The sequence below is a fragment of the Notamacropus eugenii genome, chromosome 1 (assembly GCF_028372415.1).
Source record: "Notamacropus eugenii isolate mMacEug1 chromosome 1, mMacEug1.pri_v2, whole genome shotgun sequence".
Classification (NCBI taxonomy): Eukaryota; Metazoa; Chordata; class Mammalia; order Diprotodontia; family Macropodidae; genus Notamacropus; species Notamacropus eugenii.
In genome coordinates this window covers 66,449,414-66,462,810 of record NC_092872.1, presented here as the reverse complement: position 1 = coordinate 66,462,810, position 13,397 = coordinate 66,449,414, and the positions used below count along the sequence as shown (strand labels likewise).

The 13,397-nt window shown below is 40.1% G+C and overlaps 1 protein-coding gene across 10 annotated transcripts in view; it reads left to right on the top strand.

Annotated features, from left to right (window-relative positions):
• Positions 1–13,397, top strand: part of PRUNE2 (prune homolog 2 with BCH domain) — a 321,110-nt gene that overhangs the window by 217,364 nt on the left and 90,349 nt on the right. For 6 of the 10 annotated variants that reach the window (XM_072604894.1, XM_072604886.1, XM_072604875.1 and 3 more), the window contains exons 7-9: positions 2,991–3,149; positions 4,524–10,911; positions 11,542–12,340. In XM_072604894.1, the coding sequence (XP_072460995.1) occupies positions 2,991–3,149; positions 4,524–10,911; positions 11,542–12,340 (7,346 nt within the window). Of the gene's footprint in view, positions 1–2,990; positions 3,150–4,523; positions 11,077–11,541; positions 12,341–13,397 lie in introns of all 10 variants that reach the window. The other 4 variants (XM_072604861.1, XM_072604843.1, XM_072604852.1 and 1 more) reach the window with 1 other exon arrangement.

Here is a 13,397-nt window from a genome sequence, read left to right as displayed (position 1 = left end):
TAACCTAACTCAGGCTCTGTCTCTGGCTGTATTATCTAATACTCCTCATGTGGTCTGACCAGACAAAAAGTACTGTGGAACTAGACTCTGTACAATGTACTCCTGTTATGTGGCTTATGGTCACATTAACTTACTTGCCAACCACATCTCACAATCCTTTCTCTTTGACCCCAATTCCTGGTTACCTGTCTTTTTCACACAAACTCCTGTATAGGTGGATCTGTATGCTGAGCATCTCCCATCTTGTATATGAGCAGTTCTTAGCTTTTTAACTTGTTGCGATCTTTTGGAATCCTTATTTTTTTAATCTAACATTTTATTGATCCTTTCTAATTTTGAATCTATTTTCAAATTTTGAATGTTAAGAGAAAAGTAATATTGGATATTCTACCTAAGAGATGGAGCTGCCATTCATTTCTACGAAGTGTTCAGACAACACTGAAAAAGGAAAAGACAATTGTCCTCTAATTTCTCTCTCTCTCTTTCTCTGTCTCTCTTTCTCTGTCTTTCTCTCTCTCTCCCCTCCCTCTCTCTCTGTCTCTTTCTTTCTTGTAAATGCATACTATGTACCAGTTACTGTGCTCAGTTAGAGATGGATATACAAAGACAGGAAAGAGAGAGTTCCTGCCTTGGAGAAGCTCACAATCTAAAGGGAGAACAAATGCAAACAAGTATGTAGAAACAAGCTATATACTGTATAAACAGGAAATAATCAACAGAGGGAAGGTATTAGTATTAAGAGAGCTTAAGGAGCAACTTTCTGTCCAAGGTAGCATTTTAGCAGGGATTTGAAGGAAACCAGGAAGGCCAGGAGAAAGATGTGAAGATAGAGACTATTATGTAGGCATGAGGTACAGTCAAAGAAAACGCTTAAAGAATAGACATGGAATGGGATGGCAAGGACACCAATGTCATTCCATCAAAGAGTGCAAGGAGGAGAGGGAAGTATAACCACTAAGAACACAGAAAGGTGGGGGTGGGGGATGGAAGGGAAGTGGTTCAAAAGTCCTTGAACTCTAATCAGAGGATTTTGCATTTAATGCTAGTGGTGATAAGGAGATGTTGGAAATTATGGAGTAGGGAGGTACCCAAGGTTGGAATTGCACTTTAGGAAAATCACTTTGGTGGCTAAATGGAAGATCATCTGGAGCAAGGTGGGACTTATAGAAGTCAGACTCATCAGAAATCTATTGCAATTGTCCACGTGTGAGATGATGAGGTCCTTTGGCATGTCTGTGGCAGTATTTTTGAAAGGGAATAGTGATGATTGCAATATGGCATTTCTTCACCTGAGAGAGACTGCTTACATCTTCAAAGTCAGTCTCCTGGGCCTGTGGACTGAGTGCTCCAAAAGCATCTGGGTCACTCCCAAGGCATACTACTCATTTGCTGGGGTCTGGTCTGTGTTGTTATGGTCTAAATGGACTGTGCCCCACTCTCACCCTGGTGCAACAGACCTTTCCTGTATACCTTCTAAGTTTTCTTGGGCTGGAAAATTGCAAAATTATTTTACCCCATCCTTTTGTGGGTTCTGCTACCCCAGAATTTGTTTTATGGCATTATTTAAAGGTCTTTGAGAGGTTTGGGGGAGATATCAGAAGAATCTGTGTCTTTTCTCTGTCATCTTGACTCTATTCCTCCCTCCTCAGTCCCAATTTCTTAATGATGAAGTAATATAATATCAGGGTGGGGGACGAGCTAATGCAAATAGAAACAAAATATTTTTTAATATTTGGGAAATATTTGTGATAGGTTAATTTTTTAAAATGTTACTTCCTGAATTGTTGGTGATGATAATTACTTTTTGCTATTGTTATATTTAAGAAATAATAATAGAGGGCACCTTAAAACAATTCTCTTAGAAGAACTTCAGTTGATTTAGCCTTGAGTCAAGTTTCATCAATAGCAACTTCCCTTCATTATCTGACCAATACCTGAGGACTCTCCTGTTCAAAATCTAGTGTATCCTCTTCTAAGGGAGCCCTTGACCCAAACTCAAATGAGCCAACTCCATTGCACAAGTGGATGATAGCATGGTCAATTGCACTATCATGTGCTTACTAAATATTTGTTGAATGAAATTGTCAATTACAGATTAGTATTCCAACATTTCAGGAAGGTAACTCTGACCCAGAAATGGAAGATGTTAGTTTCTTAAACTGACCAGTAGATTACTCTAAAGGATAATTGACTATTTTCTATTTTGTCTATGGAGTTCAAAAGAGTTCAAATTAGTTTTAACAGATTTTTTTTTAATGATTCCAATGATCCTACAATCTTTTTAACTATGATGTGCACAATGTTCAATTTAACACTAACTTTTCTCCTGGTTGAATCAGAGCTAAGAAGTCAGGTAGGGTGACCAGCACTAGGATTTTACTGAATCCCTTGTTATCAAGAGGAAGGAAAGCAGAAATAGAATGAATTACCCACTACAACTGTGTGACTGGAATAGTTTCCTTTTTCCTAGTCACTGAATGCAAGTTTATCCTCTCCCTCAGTGTTTTGATAGCCATTTCAGCTATGTATCCTATATGTGCATATGGAATTCCCTTAAACTCCACACACTCTGTTTTAGCAGACATCTCCTCTGAGCATCTTACATAAGAAGTGTGGATTTTCCTGGATGTCCTCATCTTATACCCCACTGGGCTTACCTCCCCTTTAAATGTCCTTGTGACTGCACCACATGTTTTACCTGCAGACATCAATGACAGCTGCTCTCAATTATGTAGGAAAGAATTATTTCTCTTGTTGTACAAGTAATGATTCCCAATGCTGACTTTATAGTTTCTCTTTAACTTAAGGAATGATATAAATTTCTCAAAAATTATGAAAAAATAAATTTAAATATACTCATATTGAATATTTAATGTTGACCATACTCTACTTTTCAGGACCATAGTGTGTGGAGGGGAGGTGTATCACACTCTCCCCAGCTGCAAGTTGGGAATTCCTACTATAACGTCTACATTTTCTTTCTATTACAGGACTGTATGTTTCATAGAAATGTTGCCACTGACCTGAAGATTTTTACAGAAAAATATGGCTTTGACGTACTCATCCTCTTAGCCAGTTACTTATCAGATGAACAGCAAACAAAACATCAAATAGCTGTATATTCAGAGAATGCGGAATTATGCAATCAGGTGAGCACCTAGCCACAGTAGTTTTATTGCTTTAAGAATGTAGTGTAGAGGAGAGAGTACTGGATTAGGAGTCCAAGGACCTGTATTCAAATCTTACCTCTGCCCCTTAATACTTGTGTGACACTGTGAAAATCATATGACCTCTCTGAGCTCCAGTTTCCTCAAGATTATCTCCAAGTTATGTTCCAACTATAAATTAGTGATCTGTAGAATACTGGGATAAACGGTCCATGTGGAAGTTCAGCTTTTAAGAATTTACCTAGAAGTAGCACATGACAGTCTTATACTTGACTTCAGAAGATGTCAGGAATTGGATTAAAACAAGTCTTTGAAAATATCATCATAGACCCTAAATACTAATTCCCTAGGAGAGTCAAGCATCCCTTCCTCCAAGTGAAGGACAACAGGAATTAGGATTTTCAAACACTTCCCCAAATAAAATTTACCATAGAGAGAAGAGGCTAGGTCCTCTCCTTTACTCTAATGTCACTTTCTGGCTGAGCTGTTAGTTAACCTAAAGACATCCAGTGATGATTTTAAATTACTATCTTGTACTTCTCCTTATCCTAATTGTTATGTTTGTCCCTTGTTCTTGAAAAGGACCATGGCATCCTCATGCTTATATGTGGGAATGCTAGACAGTACCACAGTGGTCCTCATTCCTTCCTCCCATTCCCAGAGATCACAGGTAGAAGTCTGAGGATACAATAACTCTCTCACTGCTCTGTTTATATTAGATTGTCAGTGGATGCTACCAGGTCCTCAGTCTATTGTGTATTATCTCCCTTACCATCTTATAACCTTCCCTGTAGCTTTCCATAACCAAAATACCATCCTGTGGCCACCACTTCCCTATGTGTATTGTTTCCCTGTTTAGAAAGAGTTGTCCTTGAGGGGAGGAATTGTTTTTACTCTTGTTTTTGTGTCCCTGACATTTACCACAGTGGTAGACAAATAGTAAGTGCTTAATAAATGCTTTTTCACTCATTCATTGTATACAGCTTGAGCGTAGAAGAAGGGAGGTATGGCACATGGGAGTAAAATATGGCAGCTAGAACCAAGGTATTTCCAAATGGAACAATGCCTCTCCAAATACCCCAGTGTGGTATGATGGCGGTGTTATAATCTTTTCCCAGGGAGATCCTTGTACTCCTCTGGTTTTGTTTTTATTTTCTGCAAACCTAATTTTTATGTGCAACCATTTGGAGGCAGATGGACTGTGTTTCACTGAAGTGAAAGCCATGGTGTTTAAGTTACTTTTTTTCTACTTATCCTCTCACACCTGTGCAGTTAAGTGGGTTTGATATGAGTTTACTGCAAAGATGACTGGGGTGAATGATCATGTTCACTTGAAATGCTGTACTTTCCTGACAGATCTGCTGTGAACTGGAAGAGTGTCAGAATCCTTGCTTGGAGCTGGAGCCCTTTGAATGCGGTTGTAATGAGATCCTGGTGTATCAGCAGGAGGACCCTATGATAACTTCTGATCAGATGGTTCTCCTTGTCAAGGAAGTCATTAACAGGAGATGTTCAGAAATGGTCTCCAACAGCCGGACATCCTCCACTGAAGCTGTGGCTGGGAGTGCACCACTCTCTCAGGGATCTTCTGGCATCATGGAGTTGTATGGCTCTGATGTAGAACCACAGCCCAGTTCAGTGAATTTCATAGAAAACCCTCAAGACCTTAATGGCTCCATCCCAGCTCAGGTGGATGTCAATGTAGACCTCGTGAGCCCTGATAGTGGGTTGGCAACCATTCGGAGCAGCCGTTCTTCCAAGGAGAGTTCAGTTTTCCTAAGTGATGATAGCCCAGTAGGTGAAGGTGCTGGGCCTCATCATAGCCTTCTCCCAGGGTTTGATTCTTATAGTCCCATCCCTGAAGGAGCAATAGCTGAGGAGCATAAACCACAGTCTGGAGAAGATGGTGAACATTTTGATCTTTTCAACTTTGACCCAACACCCAATGTTTCTGTGCAATCTCAGTCATCTTCCCATTCAGCTGACTATTCCCCAGCAGATGACTTCTTTCCCAACAGTGATTCATCAGAAGGACAGCCACCCACAGTGCCAAAGGGACTTGATGAGATGAATCTATCAGGGAGTGATATGGCTAATTACTCAGCAGGTTTACTGATGACAGTGGCTGAAAAAGATAGCCTTCTGGAATTTGATGGGGAATTTGCCCAGAGGCAAGAAAGCCCTGGGGAACTCTCAGAAAGAACTTTAAGCCTCAATGATTTTGTGGGAGATGATTCTCCTCCCTCTGAGAGGCTGAAAAACATTGGGACAAGAGTCCCACCAACTCCAATGAATAGCTTTGTGGAAAGCTCACCACTCACAGAGGACCCAGCTTTGCTCTTCCCAGAAGACATGCTGCAAAAAATAAATGACTTAGATCACACAGGACCTACTGAAACTCGCACAAGGTGCAGCAGCTGGTGGGGTGGTTTAGAAATCGACTCAAAAAATGCTGCCCTTCTGAACACTGACGCATGGAGTTCCAGTGAACACGAGTCTGTCTTCCAGAGTCCTGAGTCCTGGAAAGACCACAAAGCAAGCCCCATTGATAGGAGGGCCTCAGATTCTATTTATCAGCAAAAGCAGTCAAGACATGACGAATACCCAAAGCTGGGTCCCTGGGAGACCCAACCTGAGCAACAGACCGTGGGTAACACTGATATCCACCACCAAAGTGGGGACAATCCAGAACACCAGAGCCGACTTTCTGACAAATCGCATCTATCACATGCTTCCCCTCAGGGGACATGTCACATGATAGAAGACTTTTCTACTGTGTGGCAGCCCAACTCACCTTCTGCAATGGAAAGAGACCCATGGGAAAATCCTGCAAATGATAGTGGTGGACAGGTAGATTCAGAGCCTTTCCCTACCTGGACTAAATTTAGCAAAGAAGACAGTACCAATACTCTGAAAAAGTCCTGGAATGTGCAGCAGATGGACAGAAATGTGTCTCCCAAAAGGGACCATGATGAGTGGGCTGTGGCAAAGAAAGACTTTTCTTTTTCTGCAGAAGTCCCATCAGAGAATTTGCCCAAAATTCCAAATAATCAAGTGACTTCAGAAGCCTGGAATGAGAGTAAAGGTGACACCAACAACGTTGACACTGAGTCTGAGAATCCCAGTCTTGATTCTGACATTATATGGAATAATTCCAAGCTGCTTAGGGAGAATCAGGATGGGTTCAGTGGTTCCGAGATCAGGGGAAAATCATTTGAAAAGGTAAACACCTGGAACTTGTATGAAGAGAATGATAAGGAAGGAGTTCCAGCTCCCTGGGAAGATTCCTTCTTATCATATAGGTGCTCAGACTTTAGCACATCCAATGTAGGTGAAGATTTGGTTGCTTCCGAATTAGATACCAACTATTCGACATCAGACTCATATATATCACCTACGTTTGCAGGGGAGGAGAAAGAAACTGAAGACAAAACTTTTGATCATGATGTGAACATGGCTGCAGAGGAAACCTCACTGAATAAGTCCAATGATGCTGAAAACCTTCCTCAGTCAATAGAGCCTCCGTCCTACAGAAACAGAATTAGTTCAGGCCCTGGGACCCTAGAGATGTGGACAACACATACACCAAATGATAGCCAGAATGTGACGGTTGATTCAGAAACAAACATCCCTTCAAATCCACATAAAGATTTGCTCAAGTTAGAATACCCAGATCCCAAAAACTTCTCAGCTGAGGATGATGCTGGGGAAAGCAGCCAATCTAGTTATGATGATCCTAGAATGATGCAGATGTATAATGAAACAAATCGACAACTGACCCTCATGCATAGTGGCACAGACCCTAGGCAGGCAGCTCCTGAGAATGTTGAGTTGTGGAATAGAGTTATCCTTGAGGACACACAATCAACAGCAACTATTTCAGATCTAGATAATGATTTAGACTGGGATGACTGCAATGGGGGAATGGAGACTTCCAGAGAAGGTCAAGTCCAAGGATACATGCATGAAAGTACAGAACCAGAAACTCGATTTTCAGTGAGACAGCTAGAACCATGGAGTGTTGAGAGTCAGGAGGACAGTCAGATAGGATGGGAGAACCATATGCCCTACAATGCTTCAGAGGAAGAAAAAGATTCCACATTCAATGAATTCAATTCATTAAATGAGAGAAGTGGACAGCAAATCTTTAGCAATATTTGGGATACAGTCATGAAAGATGACAATGTGTCATCTTTAATATTGTCTGACTCATTGCACATGGTAGATTCAGATGAAAACAAATCACCATGGGAAACTTTGAGCTCATCAGAAAACGTTAAGGATAGCAATATCCCAGATAAGCTAGAAATCTTAGAAAATGAACAGGAAGAAGCATTTACACCTGTCACCCCTCTGGCTGATTCTGTCAACCAGGAAACACAAGAAGGTATTTCAGTGGGCAACGATGGATTCTTTGCAACCAGTCCTGAGAACAAAGACCATCCTGACCATTCGGATATATGGAAGGATCAGAGTGATAAACACAGTGAGGAAGAAAACAAGATACAAGAAAACATTGATCAAGAATATTTAGGTGAAGAGGGTACAAGAAGTTCTGAAGTAGATAGTGCTTCAGAAAGCTCGGAAAGAGAAGAAGGTGACTCAGAACTCTGTTCTCCGGTTGCATCTGAAAATCAAGAGACCCATGGTGACTCTCTTAACAGCAGCTCTCCTTCAGTTGCATCTAGTTTCCACACTAATGAAAACTCAGAGGAGCTGATGGAACTCCAGGACAATACTTCTAACCAAGGGACCAGTGATACACAAGCAAGAGTTTCCACCAATAATCTAAAGATAAATGATGCCTGTGAAAAGCATTTCATGGATCAGGGAAATTCAGTTGACACTGCTAACATTTTATCTGTTCAGAATCAAGCGGCCACAGATCCTGTATTATCTGAAATGAACCTTGAGACAAATGAAACATACAAAATTTTGGGATTGGAAAGTGTACCCACAGAGAAAGTAGATAAGGCACCTCTTAAAAGTCCCCAAAGTCTTGACATTTGGAATGCACGTGTAGGTGGTGAGTCTCAAAACAATGGAACAAGTCTTGAAATAAATGAAGACTGTAAAATGAAAAGTAGTAAAAATCATCTTGCTACAGGTGATTTTCAAATGGGAAATGATGAGGATGATATTGTATCCAGTGATTATACACACTCGAGTGCATCAAGCCCTGATCTAAGTGATCCCTCTGCTGCTATGCCAAGCTTGGGTGATGTAAAGACTACAGACTATCCGAAAAAGAGTCAAGATGATTGGAGTACAGAAAATAATGAGAACTCTGAACTTGTTACCACTGATGATCAACCAGAAATGGTACATGAAATGGGAGACTTACAGGGAAAAATGATGGATGAATTCCAAAAGGTTGTCAATCACAAAGTTCCTAAAACTTTAGATATGTGGAATGCCCAAGCAGAAGATGATGACTCCCTCTCTTCTTCATCAAGCCCTGATGGAGGCAACACTCCTCAAAATTCAGAATCTCAGGAAAGAAGTTCAGCAGTTAACCATTACAAAAACAATGAGCATGAAATTCCTGAAACTGCCCTCAATAATGATACTAAGTCCACTGCAACAAGTTCAGGAATTAATAGCAGCTCTAATGATGAGGATAAATTGGAGAAAGAAGTTCATTTGATCACTCCTCAAGCAGATTTGCAGAAGGATTCTAGGATATGGAATATATTTAATGAAAAGAATGCATGTTTGACCATAGCTGACCATGAAAGTCAGGAATTTTCTGAATATAGAGATTCCTGGGAAACAACCAAAGGTGAGAGTCAAGGAAGCCCATCCAATGAAGATCAAAGCAGTCCTGATCACTGGAATTTCTCACCTATAAATAAAAATGCAGAACAGGCAACCAGATTTAGTGAGGAGGCAAAATATTCTCCAGAGACATTGAAGACTGAAGATGTAACTGAAGAGGCATCATTGCAAATGTCTCCTAAAAATGAATCAGAAGTAAAGCATGAGTCCAAAGGGGAAACTCTTGCATTTTCAGCTGAGAGAGCAGAATGGTGGAACACCTTGCCCCAGAAAAAGAGTCCTGAAGAGATGAAACCTTCTAACTCAGATGGTGTTTTAGAAGAGACCTCTTCTGTAGGCCAAAATGTGGATCCATGGGATGTACTTATTCAGGGTGATCTTGAATCCAAAGATGGAATTCATGTTGATCCTTTTACAGATGAAAACCAGTCACCCTTTCAAGGTGACAAGGAAGAAAATTATGAACCATCTTGGAATATCCAAACAACTCAGATGGCTTCAGATTCTGTACAGATGGAGCAGTTTGATGAGGTTGACCCAAGCCAAGAAGAAAAGGATTTAAAAGAGCAACTATATGTATCAACTGCTGCTAATGAACTTGTGCCTGAAAGCCATACCCAAGAACAGTGCCAAGAGCAAGTGCTACCTGCTCTGGACCAGCCAGATTCAGAACTTACTCATGAAAATGATTCCGTTGCCATCAGCCCTTCCTCTCAAATGACAATGAGATTTAGTCCTGAATGGAGTAATAATTCTTCACCTAGTGGGGTCCCTCAAGGTACATTTGTCCCAGATATTTTGCATGACAATTTCCAAGAAGGTAGGCAAATTATCTCAGCTATGCCTGATCTGTGGACTGATACTGAACAGCCCCTTAACCTGAAAGCAGATGGTGAAAATCCAGACATACTAAATCACTGTGATCAGGACAGCAACTCCCAGTCTTCCACCAGTCCTGATGTGTGTCATGAATATGAAATGAAGGAAGAGAGTGGGCAGCATCTTGCCCAAGCTTCAGCCAATCCAAGAGAGGAAGCTAGCGACTTTTATCTCACCAAATCAAGAGAGAATCAAGAAGCTACTCTGGTTCCTAGTCGGACATTTGTCATTCACAATGTGGAAATGCAACCTGAAAAACAATTTCCTTTGCATCCAGACAATGAACAAGCAAATACTGACAGGTCAGTCTCTCCCAAAACTTCCTCTGATCCTTCTGAACTAGTGGGTGACAATGGAGCAAACTTAAGAGAATTCAAAAGTAAAAGCACCCCAGAAATAGCATCCGTTTTGGAACCAGTGGAAATGGAAGATTTAATTGTTGAAAACATGGGAGTCTATGCTACCACGACTTCCCAGACACCAGCTATTCTTAAGGTGTATAACTCTTGTGTAATAAGTAACATCTTTCCTGAAAGTCAAAAAGATACAAATGACTTGATTAACACTGAACTTTCTTTAACTGGTGAGGAGCCAGAAGCCAACACTGGGACCCTAACAGCCACAAGCTCTTTTTATGAAAGAAATGAGGCCATTATAGGACATGGTTTGAATGATGCAACGAACGCTTCAGATGAAACAATGAAAAGTACGGAAAAATCACCATTAGAAAAGAACAACCCTGAAAACTCTACAGGGGGACAAACTATCTGTCTCTCAGCAGCCTCTTGGGGTGATTTTGAAGATAGCTCAATGGTTACCAATTTTGATGAAGAAGCAATAAAAGAGCCTGAACACTTCCATTATGGTGGGGAAGCTCTCCTGGAGGAGACTTCCACAAAATATCCACTTATGCCATATACACCTCCCTTTGATTTGTCCTTTCTCACAGAGGTGCCCCAAAGCTCCACACAGGAGAAAGAAGTGTTCTCAGCTGAGGAACAGTCTTCTGACAGCGAAATGGAAGAATTACTGTTCCCTGCACCGCTGTCTAGAAAAGCTACCACAAGCCATTCAGAGAAAAGAGACGGTAAGGCCAGGCACCAGGTGCTTGAATTATATATACAGGAAGATCCTGAGCCAACATCCTTGCCATTAGCATCTGGTTCCAATTTGGGGGCAGCTCTTCCCTCCAATGAAGTAGAATCACATAATTCTGATTCACCAGCAGGTGGAGACATGAGACCACCTAATGGTAAGACATGTTGCCTTAACTAACAAAACATGACTTTCCTGGAATGATTTAAGAGACTGCATGGGTGGGATTTATTTCCCCTCCATAAGTCTTCAAAGGCTTGGAGAGGAGAAATGAGTGTCATGTGTGGGAAACAGAGCATCAGTTTGATGGGATCTGAGAGGGTCCTGAGGTACTAAGTTTGAAATGCATGTTAAATGAAGTCCTCAAAGTCTAAACTTTATGGAATCTTGTCAAACAAAGCAGTCTCTGTAATTACAATAGCTTGTAATGGTTGTCCCCAATAACACACATAGAAAGAGAAAGTAACCAAATCAGTCATTATGAAATTTTTAAAAATGGTTTTTAGAAAATATTTTTCATTTTCAAGGGATCTTTTGAAGTAGGAAAGAAAGTTACGTAATGCACCTAACCAAAATGTCTTTACTCCTTTCCCCTACCTCCCTCTTCCTTATTCGTATATAGGTGTTATCCAGAACCCATTAGACTTTGAAGCAGAATTTGTTTCTAACAAAGATCCTGAGCTAAGAACAGGAAATAAGGAAGATATATGTATGGAGATGAATGAGGAACCAAATGCACTACAAATGGATTATATTCTTGTTGACCATGAAGAAAACTTCTCAGAAAGGAAGATTGCCCTTGAACCAAGGGAAAGTAGATCTGAATTACAAGAAGTCAATGTTACATCAGAACAAATGGAGCTTCCAGGAGAGTTTTCAGCATCCTCCAAGGATATGTTACAGTCAGTCGCAATAAATGAAAGGAAAGGCGAGTCCTCGATGCAACCTGTAATAGAAAATGCTTCTTTCATCTTGCCGCCAAAACTGGAAGATGAAAGGAGACCTCTAGAAAGCCCTGGGCAAGACCCAGGTTGGATGGTCTTAGGCCAAACTGAGGTTTTTAATGCATCACCTGAAGAGAGCTCCAGACAGACAGAAACAGTGGCTTTGGGGTTTGGGCATTCCATCATGGCTGCAGATCAGAGACTGAGAGAAGCTGAAGTCTGCACGGAAGCAATGAAAAATAGTTCTCATGAATCTTCAAGAATGGAGAAGTCCTCTTGTCAAGGAAACCTGTCAAGGAAGAATAAGAGTACTAGCGAGCCGGATAGAGATGTTCTTTTGCTAAAGGTGGTTGCCCATGACAATGAATGGGAAATGCTTTCACCACAGATTTCTGAAGGTAGCGTGGTCCCAGAAAAGGAAGTGGAGGAGGAGACAGAGTTTCTTGACTCTGAACAAAGAGAACCAAGCTCAAGAGGGTAAGAGAAAATGTACATTACACCCAGCCCCCCAGAAATTTATCTATTAACATTTTAACAATCTGGGAATATATTGATTTTCAAAAATTAGAGGTAGAGCCTTCAAATTATAGACCAGTGAACTTGACGATCAGTTGTCAAAAAATTTTAGATGTATTATTAATGAGTTTGTGGTCACTTGAAAAAGTGACTATAATATAAATATTAAATATATTTTTAAATAAATATAAATTTATGTAACTAAGTTTATTTAAATAAATCAATTAAATATGTGGAAATATGTAGATAACTATAGTATTTTTATTAGTAATAATTATTTATTTGGTAATAATTGTTTAGTAATAATACTTGTTTAGTAATAATAAGACCTAATACTTATATAGCACCCACCTACCATGTACATGTGTTAAGCATTTTACTAATATTTTACTGATATATAATTATATATTTTATATACATAATACTAATTTTTATACGTATTATATCTTATTATATGTGGCACGTAATATATAAGATATAATATATACATAAGATGTAAATTATATGTAAATGCTAATAAAAGCCTTACTAATAAAAAATTCTCATTTTATCACCACAGCAACTCTGGCAAGTTGAAAACATTATTATTCCCATTTTACAGTTAAGGAAAATAAGGCAAGCAGAAGTTAAGTGACTTATCAAAGATCATACAACTTGTAAATGTCTAAGGTCAGAGTTTAACTCAGGACTTTTCCTAACCCCAGGTCCAGCTATCCCTTGTAACACAGTAATACCAGACTCACCTTATTTTCATTTCTATGGTTATTGGACTGAGAGGATGCCATAGAAATGGGAATCCTAGATTTCAGCAAGGCCTCTGATGTATTTCTTGACCGATTTGAAGACAAGATGGAGAGATGTGAGATTGGACAATAGTGCAGTTGTGTGACTTTGGAATTGACAGACTGACACGACTCAAAGAGAGATGATTTTTGGATTAGTGTCAAACTGGAGGAAAGGTTTTAGTGATGTGTCCTGAGGGATATGTCCTTGGCTTTGTTCTAGTCAAAATTCCCAT